Source organism: Coptis chinensis, chromosome 9 (genome assembly GCF_015680905.1).
Source record: "Coptis chinensis isolate HL-2020 chromosome 9, ASM1568090v1, whole genome shotgun sequence".
Classification (NCBI taxonomy): Eukaryota; Viridiplantae; Streptophyta; class Magnoliopsida; order Ranunculales; family Ranunculaceae; genus Coptis; species Coptis chinensis.
The window spans coordinates 9,750,030-9,767,343 of NC_141464.1; the positions used below are offsets into that span (position 1 = coordinate 9,750,030).

The 17,314-nt window shown below is 38.2% G+C and overlaps 1 protein-coding gene across 1 annotated transcript in view; it reads left to right on the forward strand.

Annotated features, from left to right (window-relative positions):
• The first annotated feature begins 570 nt into the window (after positions 1 to 570).
• The window catches only part of LOC147474718 (UDP-glucose 6-dehydrogenase 3-like), a 55,851-nt gene continuing 39,107 nt past the window's right edge, over positions 571 to 17,314 (forward strand). Inside the window, exons 1-2 of the mRNA XM_086585170.1 lie at positions 571 to 705; positions 1,191 to 1,254. Coding sequence (XP_086441296.1) covers positions 571 to 705; positions 1,191 to 1,254 — 199 coding nt within the window. The remainder of the gene's footprint in view (positions 706 to 1,190; positions 1,255 to 17,314) is intronic.

Sequence of the window (17,314 nt, forward strand, 5' to 3'; positions counted from 1 at the left end):
GTTTTATAGATTTCTTATAATGATTGTTGGATGCCTTGCACATTAGAATGTTTTATCGACATGTATATATATATATATATATATATATATATATATATATATATATATATATATATATGTTGGAGATGTTAGGTTGGAGATGTTAGGTTGCCGAATTGGTTGTGCTTTGATATTGTCGTGGTGCGGTGTAAATCAGCGGTTTTAAATAGTTTAATTGGTCATCCTGTTTTGGTAAGTAGCCCACACCAACTCTATTCTTTTTCGCTCAACATCATAACTCATACCTCTAGCCACTTTGTTCTCTTCTCATTTGGCGGTTTTGAAATGTGTCCATTCTTCACCAACGGAGAAAATGGTGCAACTCGAGCTCCCATCATCATTGATTTGCAAAGAGATGGTTCTCTCAAAGAAGAAAGCAAATAGTGTTGCAAATTGATAGTAAAAGCCAGCAAGTTTCTCGCAAAGTGAGTCTTCTTAACAAATCGAGGTAGATCTATTTTCTTTCATATTTATGATATTACGTCGTTCTTTTATGCAACTCTGGCTTGCGTATATGTTTCTTATTGAGGAATGGATAAATTGATTCATGATGACAAGGGCAATGCCACTATTTCTAATGATGGTGCTACTATTATGAAACTTCTTGATGTTGTTCATCCTGCTGCTAAGATTCTTGTCGATATTGCCAAGTCTCAAGAATCTGAGGTATACAATAGAAAACAAATTTACTAATTTTAGTGATTGGCTGACTAAAAGAGTGAAATTTTTATGCAAAAGTTTATATTTATCTTAGAGTGGGTTATGATGGTTGCATTACTACAACATTTAACAGCTTATATTTTAGAGAAGATAATGACCATTAACAAGGACATTGTCTCAGAAAAAGTTGAGAGGGTATCATTAATAATTGTATTGGTTAGGTTTTAGGGATAAATTTGGAATTCACTTGTAATTTTAATGACCGGATTTATTGTCTACAAAGGGTGATGGAACCACTATAGTAGTTCTTTTGCGGAAGAGTTTTTAAAGGAGGCCAAACTTTTCATTTATGGTGTCCACTCAAAGTCTTATAATGTAGTTTTCGAAATCTGCTCCAATTTGGTAAGGAATTTTGATCTTTTGGTTTGATTGGATGGATATGTTCATGAGAAATTGTTCTAGAAGCCATGAGTTTGCTACTTGTATTTCAGGCAATTAGCAAAATTAAGGAACTTGTTGCGAGTATAGAGGAGAAAAGTATGGAAGAAAAGAAGAGTTTGTTGGCAAAGTGTGCTGCTACCACACTCTCTTCAAAGCTTTTTTTTTTTTTTTTTTAGGAAAGACCTCACTTTCTTCAAATCTGATTGGTGGTGAAAAAGAATTTTTAACATCTATGGTTGTGGACTCAGTTATTTCAATTGGCAACTATGATACATTGTTTATTGTATTCTTGTATTCATTGTTTATTGTAGGTTTAGCTGGTCTTGCTACAAAATATGAGAAATTATTATTTTTTTATTAGCAACCCATCAGCAATGGTTTATAACCGTTACAAACGAAATTTAAATTATTTTTTTTAAATTAACTAACAACTTTGCAACGGTTAGAAACCGTTGATAAAAAATTTAACAAATTACCAACTCTTAAAAAGCGTTTGTGAAATAAAAAACCGTTGCAAAGGTTTTAAATATGTGTACGAAATAATTATAATAAGCGTTGGAAAGTTATGTTTGCAACGCTTAATAAGCGTTGGAAATTTCTGTTTGCAACGCTTTGTTGCAAATATTTCCAACACTTTACCCACGCCATATTTGCAACGCTTAAAAAGCGTTGCGAAAATTATTAGCAACGCTTTTTTGCTGTTGCAAATAGCCTGTTATGGTGTAGTGATTGGTATTCCCAAAACTAATGCTACCACATACTTATTGAATTTTAAGGGTGTGTCATCAACCGTGACGGAAAATTCTTGTTCTCCATCCTGGTTACAATAGAACTTAACATTATTGTAGAAAAATTCAGTAAGCTTAGGTGAATACGAGTCGTCTTCACTTACCAGAAGATGCCTCCATCCGAACTGCATGATCCTCTCATGGAACCAATGTCCATAAGACTCGCTCCATAACAAGTGTTCGAAAGACTACTCCGGTATTACTATAGGAAAAGTCATCACAAAACTACTCTAGAACAGCTACAATTATTCTGGAACAACCCTCGGAAAACTGGAAATTTTTGGTGCCCACAGGGGTCAGGGGGCAGGTGCGCTCAAGGTATTCCTGGGATGGGTGCGGGTGCACTCTGTTAAATTTCGAATTCCAGGCACTTGGGCGCAAGGTGTGCTCACTTTTAGCATGTGATGGGTGCGGGTGTGCTCCAGAGGAAAACTGGAATTCCAGTGTTTTGGGCGTGGGTTGCGCTCAGGTTTGGCCTGGAGAGGGCGTAGGTCGCGCTCAAGGTAGAATTTCTGTCAGAAGGTGCCTAGAGTCGGTCGCCCCTCCTGGGGCATTGAGGCCCCCGAGGTGTGCTTGATGGTGCTAAAATGGATAAAAAGATAGGAATCGTGGGAGTGAAAAGTGAGAGATGAAAGTGAGGTGTAGTGTGGGTTGTGAGTGTAGAATGAATGAAGTTTTTATAGGTTTTAAGTTGCTAAAATGGATCGGGAAGTTACCAAAAAGTTTTAAGACAATTGCCGGAAACAAAAAATTTCCAAAACCGAAAACGGAAACAACCCATATTCTCTATTCCAAAACAAACCTAATATCTTTTCGGTTGAATTTAGGTTAGATACTGCCTAATTCTTCAAGATTTCATCCTTTCACAATATCTATTCATAGTGATGCCCGTATCGGCAATATTCTCACCCTTTACTCCAACACAATTACTAAAATGGAGGATCCTATAACAAATCATGCTACAATAAATAATACCACCCCCAAACAATTCGGAAAGGTGGAATTAACGATAAACAATGCACAATTTGAAAAGAACCAAAGTATATTAAAATTGAAATTCAAATACAATTAACTACCGAATTTAAATTTAACTACTAAATTTAAACAACTTAATATCCGGACTAAGAAAAACAATAAAAATAACTAAATAATATCGAAACCACATATTTTAGAAAACCTAGCCACGTGGTGAAGATGGATCCTGAGATGGAGATTGGGCCTGGGATGAAGAAGGGCCCGAGCCATCCGTTCTTTGGCGACGACGCTCATGTCTCTCAGACTTATCTGAAACAGAACCCTCCAAGGGTGGCATGCGTCGTAGACTCTCTACTCGGAACAAACGCTGTGCTTCCATCTCAGCCTTTATTACTGTATACTGGGCCTGGTGACGCTGGTGGATAGTCTCCATGTTAGACAAGATATCTTCATGACCCTTTTCGAGCACTTCTAAACTTGTCTGAAGGTTCGTTTGTTTATTTCGAACTATAATTTGCCTATCTCGTATATCTTCACAAATAGCGTAAATGCAATGTACGCTAGTGTGCAACAATGAAATGCATTATGAATCAGACGTACACCTCTCCAAGGCATCTTCATCCAAACATGTCATGTCCTCTATTTCCTCATCTGAATCCACCACCCTATCCTCCGGTAATATCCAAGTCTTTTGGATACACTCCTTATGACTGGTTTCATTTGCATGCAATTTCAACATCCTACGCTCAGTTTTTGGTTTATTCCCCCAAGACAACATTATCTTCGTAATTAAAACAGAAAATGGTGCGATACTCTTCCCAACTCCTCTAATCATATTTAGCAAAAACTCGAGGATATAGAATTCATACCTCTTCTCTTGTAATATCCAGAGAACGTGCAGACATGTGAACCCGATGTCCCTCACTTTCTCCTTTCCAATGACGTTCTTGCCAATCCATTGAGCTACGGCCAGTTAGTTGGTTCGCAGAGATGACTGTCGAGCACAATTAGAAGTCGTATTATATTGACCCTCTATGAGGGTGTTGTTCATCAATGCAGGAACTCCAGTATACTGGGATTCCTGCACGGTGACTTCTAGGTGGCGTCTAGGCGTAATGCCTAAAATTTCAGCCAACTTGTCTCTCGATAATTCTCTCCTAGTCCCAGCCACTTTCATGAAAATTTTCTGACCGTCCAACTCTCTCTTCTTAAAGAACTGTTCAACCAAATCAGAGTGGTAGAAATCATCTGTCGAGTACCACAACCGATTCCAACCCCTGCTAATCATCTCATCACCGTAAAACGGCACGAAGCGGTCGGCCGTAAACGCTTCTTCCGGCAACAACCTTCGTCTTTGAGCCATTAATATCTTAGAACGATTAGGGGTTTAAAAGGACTGTGGGAATGGAGTTTGAGACTCCCTTACTAATAAAATAGAAGTGGTGTGGTGGCGCGCAGTTCGAAGCTCTTTGGGTTTTGGGTGATTTCCGGTGGTTTCAATTTTTGGGATTGGTGGAAGAGTGTTTTGGAGAAGATTAGAATTATATTGTGGGTGTGGGTGTATTGAGGTTTATTTTTTATTTTTATTTTTGGTTAGGTTTTTGAATTTGGAAATGGTGGAATTGGAAAGAAATCGCGATTCTATTTGATTTGGAGGAAGGAGACGCACGCGCGTGCGTTGGGCCCAAGCCCAAAATGATTTTTCGATTTTTGTCGATTTTTAATGCAACTTCAAACTAAAATTTCCGCTTCGTTACCGGTCTGATTTATGCGAATGAGATATGGAAATGATCAGGAGAGAATTTCGAATCTAATGATCCATAAAACACTCTATTCTGACCATGGGTTACATATAAAAAGATGGAAAACACCTCGAAGTGCATGCATGACATAAGTTATGCGAACGAATGAAATCTAACTTAGTAGAAAATGTCAACCCAAATCGAAATACGATTAAACAGTCTAAACAACATAAATGGAAAGTTTGACCATCAATGAAAGAAACCCAAACACCCCATCCCCAAACAAATTTTAGACAACAGAGTTTAGAAAATTTGTTTTAACAATGGGTCTTTTAAAGTCAGATTCCTGAGACCTTTAACAATTAATTGGATATATTAATATATATACCATGCAGTTTTCCATATATTAACAACCTAAAAATTTGTGGGTCTTTCCATAAATAATTACCATGGAATGCACCCCCAAACAGAATCAAGCACCAAGATTTTTTACGACGCAACTTATTAAAATGAAAGCGAAGTCTGATGGATCTAGAATATAACCGCGCATGCACCTTCTTTTTTGCCTTTGAACGAAAGGGTTTCCAACTAAATGATCGTGAGAAAATGGATGTTTGTGGAAGATATGGTGGATATGGAGGAATTTTAGATATAAGAAATGGAAGAAATGAGAATGTAGGTTTGGCACAAAACTCATTCATGGTGTAGGTGGGAACTGTCTCAATTTTGAAAATGAAGGTGTCAAGTGCCTTTCCCTTGGGCATTATTTATGTATTCAGAGGATTTAGAAAATCATTAAGTACAGAAGAAACAAAAGGGTCAAGCACAAACTCTAGGTTCCTTTGAAAGGGTGGAAGGTGGGGAATATTAGTGAGGGAAGATGAATGAGTGTCAGCTAGAGCTCTCAGGTCTAGATTATTAGAAGCCTTGAGATATGCTAGACATTCCTCAATAGGTGGGTCAAAAGAATCACTGGGATAGAGGGTGAAAAATTCATCTTCCGTCACAGCGTCAAGGGATAAAGGAATGTTGGCAGGGTGGGACTCGCGAGGTGGCAGGGAAGAGTTGCAAAAGAGTTGAAGGAAATCTTCCTCAATTTCCTCTACGTCCAAGGAGTATTTGTTGAAGTTGGAACTTCCAAAGGAAAGGAATTTGTGCATCTGGTCATTCGAAAACGTGGTTTTGAAATAATCATGAGCTAAGCTCTCGATCATGCTAACCTCTCCATCAATATTTGTATAAGGCAACTGTTTAGTCGTCTTAAAAACGTTAACCGCAACGGAAAAGATGGCCAAAAGACAAGGACATCGAACCATCGCGGCAGTTTATAAGTGCATTAGCAGTTGCTAAGAAAGGGCGTCCTAAAATGATTGGAACAGAATCGTTAGCGACTTCTATATCGGGGATAACAAAATCCGTAGGATAGTAGAAATCCTGGACCTTAACCAGCACGTTTTCTACTACACCCTTAGGATACTTGATAGACCTATCAGCTAGTTGCAACGTCATTGTTGTAGGTTGCATTTCATGTAGACCTATTTGTTTATATAAATAATAAGGGAGTAAATTAACACTCGCCCCGAGGTCTAATAAGGCAGTGGCCGTGTGAGTATCCCCTAAGGTGCATTGTACAGTAGGACGACTAGGGTCCTTGTACTTAACTATTCCATTGTATTCTGTTAAAGTTGGAAACTGTTCTGTTAAAAAGGCGTCTTTAGGAATCTTTGTCTTACGCCTAATAGTGCACAACTTTTTAAGAAACGTAGCATGATGAGGTAACTTTTTAATCGCTTCAAGGAAAGGTAAGTTTATCGTTAGATTTTTAAAAACTTCCCTAATCTCGTCAAAATTTGTATCCTTGTTTAACATAGCTAATTTCGAGGAAACGATGGTTTCTCTCTATATTTAGCGTATGAGTCAACTGGATGTCTAACCTTTGCTTTCTGTTTCTTAGGTTGTGGTTTAACTGGTACCTCTACAGGGGTAGGATCTTCAGTCTCTATTTTGGTATCTAGTATAATATCTAGTGTAGGGACTACTGGTGGGGTAACTATAGACATAGTTACTTTGTTATCCACCACTCTACCTGAACGGAGAGTGGTGATGGAATTTATCTCCCCTACATTTGCATTTTCGTTACTAGTATTACCATTTACCTCAAAGGTTGTGTTTGGTGTTTTCGGATTAGGTATCGCTTGTCCTGGAAACACACCTTTGGTTTGCACTTTCTCTTGAGCTAACTACTGTAAGGAAAGTTGGATGGTTTGTAAAATCTGTTGTTGAGATTGCATAAAGGTATCAAAACGATCCGGTTGTGTGACAGGAACTATGTCACGTTGATTATTAATGGGTGGATTTTGGTAGTTAATATTTATTGGAACGATACCTCTATTAACATTATAATTATTATTGTTATAATTATTATAATTACCCTGGCCTTGTCCTTGCCTTGGTGGACCTTGGTTGTAATTGTTTGTTTGCCTAACATTTGGGTTAAACAACCTTGGAGGTTGGTTATTATTCCGCCAACCGAAGTTGGGGTTTTGTCGCCAAGCTGCATTAGGTTCGCTATTAATGGAACAAACGTTATCTTGTTGTGATTGTTGTTGCTCATGTTTAAAGGACAATAGAGTCGAGATGCTCGACTCAAACAGAAATTACATGGATTGGAGTTGACATTCATAACGGGATAGGCGCTTTGTTGAACGTAAATAGCCTCTACCTTTTAGTTAGAGATTTGATTAAATTTTTAAGTTCCGGATCGGGTTTCATCTCAAACATACTGGTGGCCTTTACTGTTGTAGAAGAACTAGCGTTAGGGAGAAATCGCCACTACCCCCGCCATTATTATGCTTAGTCCGTTTTTCTAAAATTTATAAGCCTCTGAGGCTCCTTTACTTAAGAAACTACCCCCATTCATTATGTCAATGACTTCTTTATGGTGGTGTAGGAGTCCCTTGAAAAAGGCACGAACTAACTTGTCTTTCGCAAAGTTATGATGTGGACACTCTATAAGTAGATCGGTGAAACAATTCCAAGCCTCTGAAAATGATTCATGAGGATTCTGTCGAAAGAAATGAATCTTGGAAAGCATTTCATTGGTCTTCAGTGGTGGGTAAAAATGTTCCATGAATAGTTGAACAAGTTTAGCCCACGAGTCCACAGAATTAGGCGCTTGGGCAGTTAACCAAGACATCGCCTTATCGGCTAAGGTGAAGGGAAATACCCTCAGTTTAATTTGTTCAGCACCTACCGTAGGATGGTGGAATGTAGTAAGGACTTGGTCAATCCTACACATGTGCTGATAGGGCTTTTCATGGTCTAACCCAAGAAAAACGGGTAACAAATTAAATATATTTGGGGGGATTCGGAAATCCCCCACTGGATCTGATAGTATGATGCAAGATTTAGGGCTATCGTTTAAGGCTTTGTAAAATTCAGAGAGAGGAGACTCTCTTTCTTCAGCCATTACTTCAGGTGGTGTGTGTGGTATGCTAACTAGAGGTGTAGTGAGTGGTATACTAGAAAGACTTGTTTGTTGCCGTTGTCGGTTAATTACGTTAGGTGTTTTTCTTCGGCCTGGCCTTAATCTCATGCAAGGCGAAGACCAATCTTAATGAAACTCAACAACACTCCAAAAAATCCTGATATGCTAGTATGAGCCTCTAACAGAAGATGCGAGGTGTGGAAGAAAAGAGTACCTGAAAGCCTCCTTGCTTCGCTTATGAATAGCGTCTTGTTTACACGTTCTCAGTGTATATAACAAGTTAGAACACTGAAAATCTTGAAGAAATGGAAGTTTGAATCAAACCTTTGGAAATCGAGCCGCTTTCAAATTGAGGGCTGCTGGCTTTCGAGAATAGGCCTAGGTTGGGTGCAGTCGTCGCCAGTCAAGCCGAGTTCCAGCGCAGGGCTTGGTCGCACTCCAAGTTAGCCTTTTTAGAGGGCGCAGGTCGCGAGCTTGAAGTGGAATTCTAGGCGCAGGGCCCGTGGTGCGCTCCAATTTGGCCCCCGGCCCGGCGCAGTCGCTCGGCTTGAAGTGGAATTCCAGGGCGTGTGGGTGCAGGGTGCACTCCAATTTGGCTTGCCCAGGGCGCATGTCGCGCTCCGAGTAATTTTCCAAGGAAAATTTCAGTGCTGGAACTGACAACCACAGTGAGAATCAAACAAGGGTGGGTAGGTTATGGGACTTTGAAAAACTATCAATTCTAAAGAAAACAATACTAAAGAGTACTAAGATGGCAGCGGCGCCATTTGATAACCATAAAAAGATAGTTTTACTCACAAATAAAGCAATGAAACTCTAAACGCAAGTAAAACTATAAACTGAACTGTTACTAGATTTATCAAAGATATTTGTTTTCTACGCCCGAATCTATTGACATAGAGTTGGAATAGAAGATTCGTTCCACTCCTAATCCTTTAGCATTCAAGTTTTCTACAATTGACGAGTCTATCCAAAGTCTAATGAGAGTAATGGTGGAATTTATACTACGATGTGAATTCAAATAACAAGCTACGAATAACGAAATGACAAAATGCTAAGAGTTGAATCTAGATAAAGAATTAGGGGAATTTGATTCCACCTTGAATCCAACTTAATAAACTAGCATAGAATTGTTGTAAACCAAATCTTACGTTCTTACGGTAAGAATTGGTCGTTTTAATCCCTAATTATACATGGCATTTCTACCAATTCATAACTAGCATGTGAGGTCGTCCACCCATTCTCATGGTGAATCAACGACCTTCTAGAGTGGAATAGATTCTTACAACGATTCTATACTACACAATCAAGTTTTCATCAAGGCTTCATCAAACCCCTCTAATGGAGGTTTAGCCTTGATTCATCAAACTATCATTTCCCATTGAATTAAAACTAGACATAATATAAAGATTTGAACTTTACTAATTTTAACTAACAATACTTCAAATCTAATTAATAACTAAGAATTGAATAACAACAATAATTGAAACTAGATCTACAAATTTAAATGACAAAAATCGAAATGATCAAGAACTACTATTTTATTTATCTAATCAATGAAGAACAATCATTCCAATAACTAATCTAAAACAATGTATGAAACTAATTAATCAACTAATTAAAATTCCAAAAACTAGATTTATAAGCTATTTTAATGGCTACTTTCTATTCTAAGCTATCTAACTATATCTTTCTTAAGAGCTAAGTCTTGTTTTCTATAAAGAAGGAGACCAGATCCACAATTTCCTGCATGGGCTGAGGTCTCATGTTTTGGGCCAGAAAATCGAGCCCAAAGCCCAATTTCTTCAGTCCACAGAGCCCGTTTCAGCTGGCTTTGACTTCAGCAGATTTTTCATCCACTTTTGCTCCTCTGATTGGGTCAAGGTATGGACCATTGGAAAGCTCTTTCCGAGCCAATCGTTTTGACGTAAGGTAGGCCCAAATCCGAGGTCTGAGTCCAAAGATATGGTCTTCGGAAGTTCTGCTGGCTTGTGCACTATTTCTGCTCGTGTTGACTTTTTAGCTTTTGACCGAGCTTCATAAAGGCTTTGTCTCCTTGAATCTTGGCCTTTATCACAGAACTTCTTATCAACCAACCCTTTGCTTCTTTATATTGCCAAAGTGGCACATTTCTGTACATAATTAAGTTCCATGCCTGAAATACATAAAAGCACGTAATTAGCATTAACTCTTATTGATTACTCGTATAATTGGTCTAAAAGTAGTATTATTAAGGGGTTAAAACTATAGTTTTGGGCTATTATCATTCCACAAAACTCTTTTTTTCACCTGTAGAATCATAAAACATAACTTACAAACACTATTAGTCTACTAAGATGACTAAACAATAGGCATAATCGAGGGTTAAATTGCACTTTTTAAGCACTTATCAGGTGTGACAACTACCTCAAAACTTAACCTATCGCATACTCCCTAATGTATCATAATACCAAAGAATATAATAATAATTAATTAATACTCAAAACAAGTATCTCATCATTATGAAAACTCGCAATCAAAGTTAAGTTACAAACTTCCTCACTTAACAATTCTGAAATAAATGATTTCAAGAAAAAATTTGTAAGATCCAACGGTCATACATGAAAAAAAAAACTGCATCTCGTAGCCGTTGGATCTTGCAACTTGGGGTAACACTAATTGCAACTAATAATGGGGGGTAAGTCTAACTAACCCATAAATAAAAACATCTGTCTCCAACAAATTATACTACATCTCAAAGGAAAATGAAGGACATCTTATTGAAAATGCTAGCATAACACACGAACAGCAAGCCACCTTTTCGAACGTCAACTAATCCTGTCCAGGCTGATCGACTATGTTCATATTGGAACACACCCAATTAGCAGACATGTGATGTAGTCTAATGTTGAGTATCTCAATGTTATTAATGTGGTTCATGATAAACATAAAATGAATAGCTTACCTACGAAATGAACGATGAAATCAAAACGTAAGTAAACTCAACTATTTTTGATGCTATGTTATCAAAGTTTCCTACTCTCAATTCTATCGCAATAGAGTGGACTAACAAATTCGTTCCAGTCCTAGTGCTCTAGCATGGAATTGTTTTCTAATCTAATTAATCAGTCTTAAGTCAATGAGAGCTTTACGAAGGTGATATACTACGATACTTACTGAATTTGATTACTTGAATTTAACTACGAATGCTATGGAATTATGATTGTTTTGAATCTAGATAAAGGATTAGAGTGGAATTGAATCCACCTCGAATCCAACTTAATAACCTAGTATAGATTCTTGTATCTCGATTCTTACATTCTTACGGCAAGAAATTCGAGTTCTAATCCCTAGTGTTCATGGCATTTCTACCGAGTACTAACTAGCATGTGAGGTCGTCCACCCATTCCCATGGCGAATCACGACCTTCTAGATTGGAATAGATTCTACAATGCTTTTACACTATACCACCAAGTTTTCATCAAGGCTTCATCAACCCCTCTAATGGAGGTTTTAGCCTTGAATCATTCCGCAATCATTCCCATATGAATCTAAACTACACATATTATCAAGATTCGAAATTTACTAATCTAAACTAAACAATGATTAAATTCTAATTAATAACTAAGAGATGGTAACCAACAATAATTAAAACTAGATCTAATAGATTGAAATAACACAATTCGAAATTGCTAAAACAACTATTTTATTTATCTAATCAATCAAGAACAATGATTCAAAGACTTAATCTAAAATAAGAATTGAAAATGGAACTAAAGCTTAATTTAATTAATGAAAACAGATCTAGAATTATCTATATTATTTTAGGTCTAACTAGCTACCATTAACAAAGAGCTAAACTTTGGTTTTTATACTTTCAGATCCAAAAATCGTGCATGGGCTTGGAGCCATGTTTTGGGCCAGAGAATCAGGCCCAAAACCCAATTCTTTCAGTCCAAAAAGGCCTCTTCAACTGCAGTTGGCTTCCACAGACTTTTTGTCCACTTCTGCTCCTCTGATTAGGTCAAGGCTTAGACCATTGGAAAGCTCTTTCCGATCCGGTCGTTTTGACATAAGGTAGGCCCAATTCTGAGGTCTGAGTCCAAAGATACGACTTTCGGAAGTTCTGCTGACTTGTGTGTTGTTTCAGCCCGTGTCGACTTTTCAGCTTTTGACCGGGCTTTAGGAAGGCTTTATCTTCTTGAATATTGGCCTTTAATCACAGAACTCCTTAGTAACCGACCTTTTCTCCTTTATCTCACTAAAGTGGCACATTTCTGCACATAATGGACTTTGAAGCCTGGAATGCATAAAAACACGTAATCAGTGTTAACTCTTAATTATTACTCACATAATTGGTCCAAAAGTATGATCAAAGGGTTAAAACTACAGTTTTGGGCTCTTATCAAACCACCCCAAACAGCATTTTGCTTGTCCTCAAGCAAAGATGAGAAATTAAAATAAGTGACCAAAAATGGAGTTCTATCTACTCGCTTTTCTTTGAGTCGCGATTGCATTGACCTATGCAACAAGGCCTTAAACCACTAGGAATTCCCTAGTGGACGAAGTTATAGCCTCGTGAGAGTTTTCCAGTGAAGGTACTCACAAACTTCAACTATACTACAACGACTAAGAAATAAAACTATTGTTTTCCTCATTCATGTCCCAACTATCTATACATCTCACTAGCAATTGAATAAGAATAACTAAGTCAAAAACCTAAACTAATATATGCATAATAATCAATCATCTATGATACAAATATATATACTATGAGTAATACTATGAAATGCCTAGCAGGTTCGTTTCTGAAAACTCGGAATAGGCGCCCTTAAGTAGGTCCTCACATAAATGTCAAGACAAAACCACTCTGATTTTTCCACTCAAGTTTCACTACTCCAAAGTAATGCAGTGGGCACACTTTACCTTACAATCTCAATGACAACAAGGAAGCCGAGTCGATCAAACACATCCGCCACTTACTATCACACTAACCTATTCCTAATTGAGCTAGAGGTCTTTATTAGGTGTTGTCGGGATTAGGAGATGGTTTAAGAAGGAAGGAAATGGATATTCAAAAGGACAAGTCCGAGATAATAGAGTCTTCATATTATGTAACTTAGAAAAACCTTGTTATTTTCTTTTGCTTCTATACTTTGTTTCCATCCTTAGCCATATTTTTTTTTTCTTTTCTTTGGCTTTTGACTCCCTTTTATTCTATTTTTTTGAGTTTTTATTTATTTCTATTTTTTTTTTTTTTTCTTTTCCTTGGATGGAAACTTCTTTTCTTTTCCTCAAGCAACTAACTAATTTTTTTTTACCGCGTGTTTTCTCTTCTTCTTTCTTCACTCATTCTATTCTCAGACTTATTCTAAATTGGGTAGGTTGATTTATTTTTTTATTTTGTTTTTGTTTTTGTAACAGGGTAAAGGATTTGTGGTTTATGGTAAGGCTAAAGAAAGGCTCAGAGGGGCGACTAGTGGAAAATAATTCATAGGTTTGAATTTCTGGCTATATCGATCCAAAGAAGGCCTAAATTCTCGCTAAGGATATGGCATAGTGATCAAGCAAGTGGACGTGTGATATCTCTATCCGGATTTTACTTCTCCCTTGTGTCATTTCTCAAATGTTTTGCTCATATACGGCTTTCGGCTATATTCTCACAAGATTTGTAGAATAAGTACTCTAGCCTAGATTTCAGAAACTTACTGCTAACATTCATAGATGCTCATGTAATATATTTATAGATAGATGCAGAGATTATTACCTACATATTAACCTAAGTTTCTAACAATTATTCTGATGCAAAAGCTACGTGACACTTCTAGATTGTTAAGAGCATAGAGAAAGAAAACAATACCAATATTCCTAAGTGTATAGCATAACTTATTTATTTATATTTTTGAATTTTAAAAATTTTAACTAGAAAACAAATGCATATTATACATATCTATATCCTAACAGATACCTTAATTACACGTGTTTCTATGCCCCCAAACAAGAATCATGCTTTGTCCTCAAAGTATTGTAAATAAAGAGGGTAGGAAAAATACCATGGAAACGCTGCGGAAATTCGAACATCCGCAAAACAAGGTTAGAACATACTAATATAGAAAATAAAACTGATGCAACTCTATAAGAGTTCCACCCATTATGGGGTTAATGTAATTAAATTGCTTGGGACATAAGCGGACACTAACCGAAACTAAAACTTACCATATCTCCCTTTTAAGCATCCTCTTCCTCATTAGTGAGACGAGGTTCCTTCGCGATCCCCAACCATTGTAATTTGCCAAGCTTGCCGCCATTATCATCTACTAATGCTAACCTGTTAAGTGTTATCATGTCCGATGGGATGTACGGGCAACCAAATGAGGCTGCACTCGCCATCCCGCCAAGTCATTATCTTGCTAACGAGCGAACCACCCGATTGGTGGGTCTCATGACTTCAACCCTTTTCCAATCTGTGAATTGTGCACAGAATACAGGTAAACAACTACGCATGATGCGGCTTACCAAAACAGGCATAAGAAGATACTTATGCCTCATGCTTTGGGCTCTCTTAAGACTAGCGACTAAAACTCGGGGGATGTCATATCGGCGACGTCCCTCAGCTAAAGCGAGGAAAATGTCACCAACAGTACTGTTTGCAGAAATAAACTGCCATTCCCCCAAAATATTCATCAGGATGAATAACATGGTGGTGCCTACGTTGAGGGAAAGGCTACCAAGGGCAATGCTATATCGCCCCTGGTCCATTACTCGAAATACCCCTCCCCCATAATACTCATGGAAATATGTATAATCATAAAGGTATGCATTATCGATCATATATGCCCATGTGTGAACAGGATCAGGTATTGGTAACCCATTAACTAAAGCGACCACATTTTTATCAAATTGATGTGTCGTGTCCTCGACTACGACAGAGAATTCTTGTTCTTCATCCTGATTACAATAGAATTTAACATGGTCGTAGAAATAAGCAAGAAGTCGTGGTGAATATGAATCGTCATCACTTACCGAGATGACGCCATCCTAATCAGCAGGATTCTTTGTCGGAACCAATGTCCATAGGTCTCGTGCCCAACACATCTTTGAAAGACTGTTCGGTATGACTATAGGAGATGTCATCACAATAACTCTTTGAATAGCTCCACAAAAATCCTCGGAATGACCGCCCGAAAATTCGAATTTTTTCGCATCATATGCAGGCGCTGGTCCCATAGAAGCATAGCGGTCGCTCGTGGGTTTTAGAATTACAGTTTTTGGCGCTGGTCGCCCTCGACAAAATTTTTCAAAATGTAAAAAGCAGCGCAGCCTCAAGGGCGGGCTTTGAAACCGGAGTTTAGAGCAAAAAGAAAGAAAAACTTGGAGTGGAAGGTGCGGGATGATGGTGGGATGTAGTGTGGTTTGTTAGTGTAGAAAGAAAGGAGTTTAAATAGGTTCTGAGCTACCAAAACCAATCGGGAAGTTCCCAATTTGTTTGAAGGCAATTTCCGGAAATAGGAAAATTCCAAAACCGAAAGCAGAAACAACCCATTTCCATGATTTTCTAAAAATCCTGGTATCTTTCATACTGGATTTAGAATAGTAACTTCTAAACTCTCGTAGATTTCATGCTTTCACCACACAAGTCATAGATATGCCGATATCGGCCAAATTATCAACCTTCCCTCCAAGACAACTTACAGCATATGATCATATCACGACTTATGCTCGGTCTAAATATTTCCACCCCCAAACGAGTCGGGAAGGTGGAATTAATGATAAAACAAGCAGTACTCGAAAATAACCAATTATATTAAAAATAAAATTTAAATCCAAACAACATTAAATAAACACATTACTATTTAAATTTAACTACTGAATTAACATCCTTCTAATAAAACGAAATTATGAAATAATAGCGAACTCCAACTGGGGTGAACACCTAGTTTTGTGATGATGATGGACCCTGAGATGGAGATTGGCTCTGGGATGGAGAATGACTTGAACCATCTATCCTTCGGCGACGACGCTCATGCCCGTCGACCTCGGGCTGAAATAGAGTCCTCCACGGGTGGCATCGCGTCGAGCATCTCTATTCGAACAAGCGTTGGGCTTCCATCTCAAGCATCGAAAATCGCATATCGGGTTTGTTGTTGCCGGTGGATAGTCTCCATGTTAGACAAGATATCGTCCGAACCCCTTCGAGCATTTCAAATCTCCTCCGAAGGTTCCCTTGCTTCTTTTGAACTAGTATCCGCCTATTTCGGATATCTCCACAAATACCATAAATGCACCGCAAGGCAGTTTGCAACACTTGCATGCGTTCTACATTAGAATTACACTTCTCTAATGCATCTTCATCCAGCCATGTCATATCTTCCCTTTCATCCTCCGACTCATCCATTTTTCTTCGCACAACGCCAAGTCTCTTGGATGCAATCCAGATAGATACTTGCATTAGAATGCAATTTGATCTTAATAGGAGCAGATCTTGCGACAAATCTAAAGGAGAGCATGATCTTAGTGATCAATACGGAAGAGGCGCTAAACTCTTCCCCACTCCTCGAATTACATGAAACATTAAATCAAGGATGCAGAAATTATACTTCTTTGTTTGCAAAATCCAGAGAACGTCGCGGACATTGCAGTCGATATCACCGACTTTGTCTTTCCCCGAGGGCGTTCCTACCAATCCACCGAAGCGAGCTGACCGATTGATTGGTTCTCGTGGTGGTCCGGGCGGACGAATGGGATGTCGGATTGTATTCACCCTCCACGACAAGATCCTTCATAAAAGCGGAACTCCAAAGATATCGATTCTTGAATTGTCGTTACTAGGTTGCTTTCAAAGCCGTAATTCCTAACAGATTCAACTAACAACCGCCGCGTTATTTCTCTCCGCGTTCCTCCTAACTTTATGAAAATCCTATCCCTTCCAATTCTCACTTTTTATAAAACTGTTCTACCAAATCATAGTGATAGAACTCCTCAGTTGAGTACAACAATCTGTTCCAATGTCTCTTGAACATCTCCACGCCGTAAAATGGCGCTGAAACCGGAAGCAAACGCGTGTTCGCAAAAAATTCTACGTCGTAGAGCGCCATTGAAATTTCTTAGACTACTAATGGTTTGTAGACTGTGGGGAGGCGAAGTTTTGAAGAAAACTACTAAAACGGCGTTGGTGGCGGTGGTGGTGGTGGAAACTATAATTG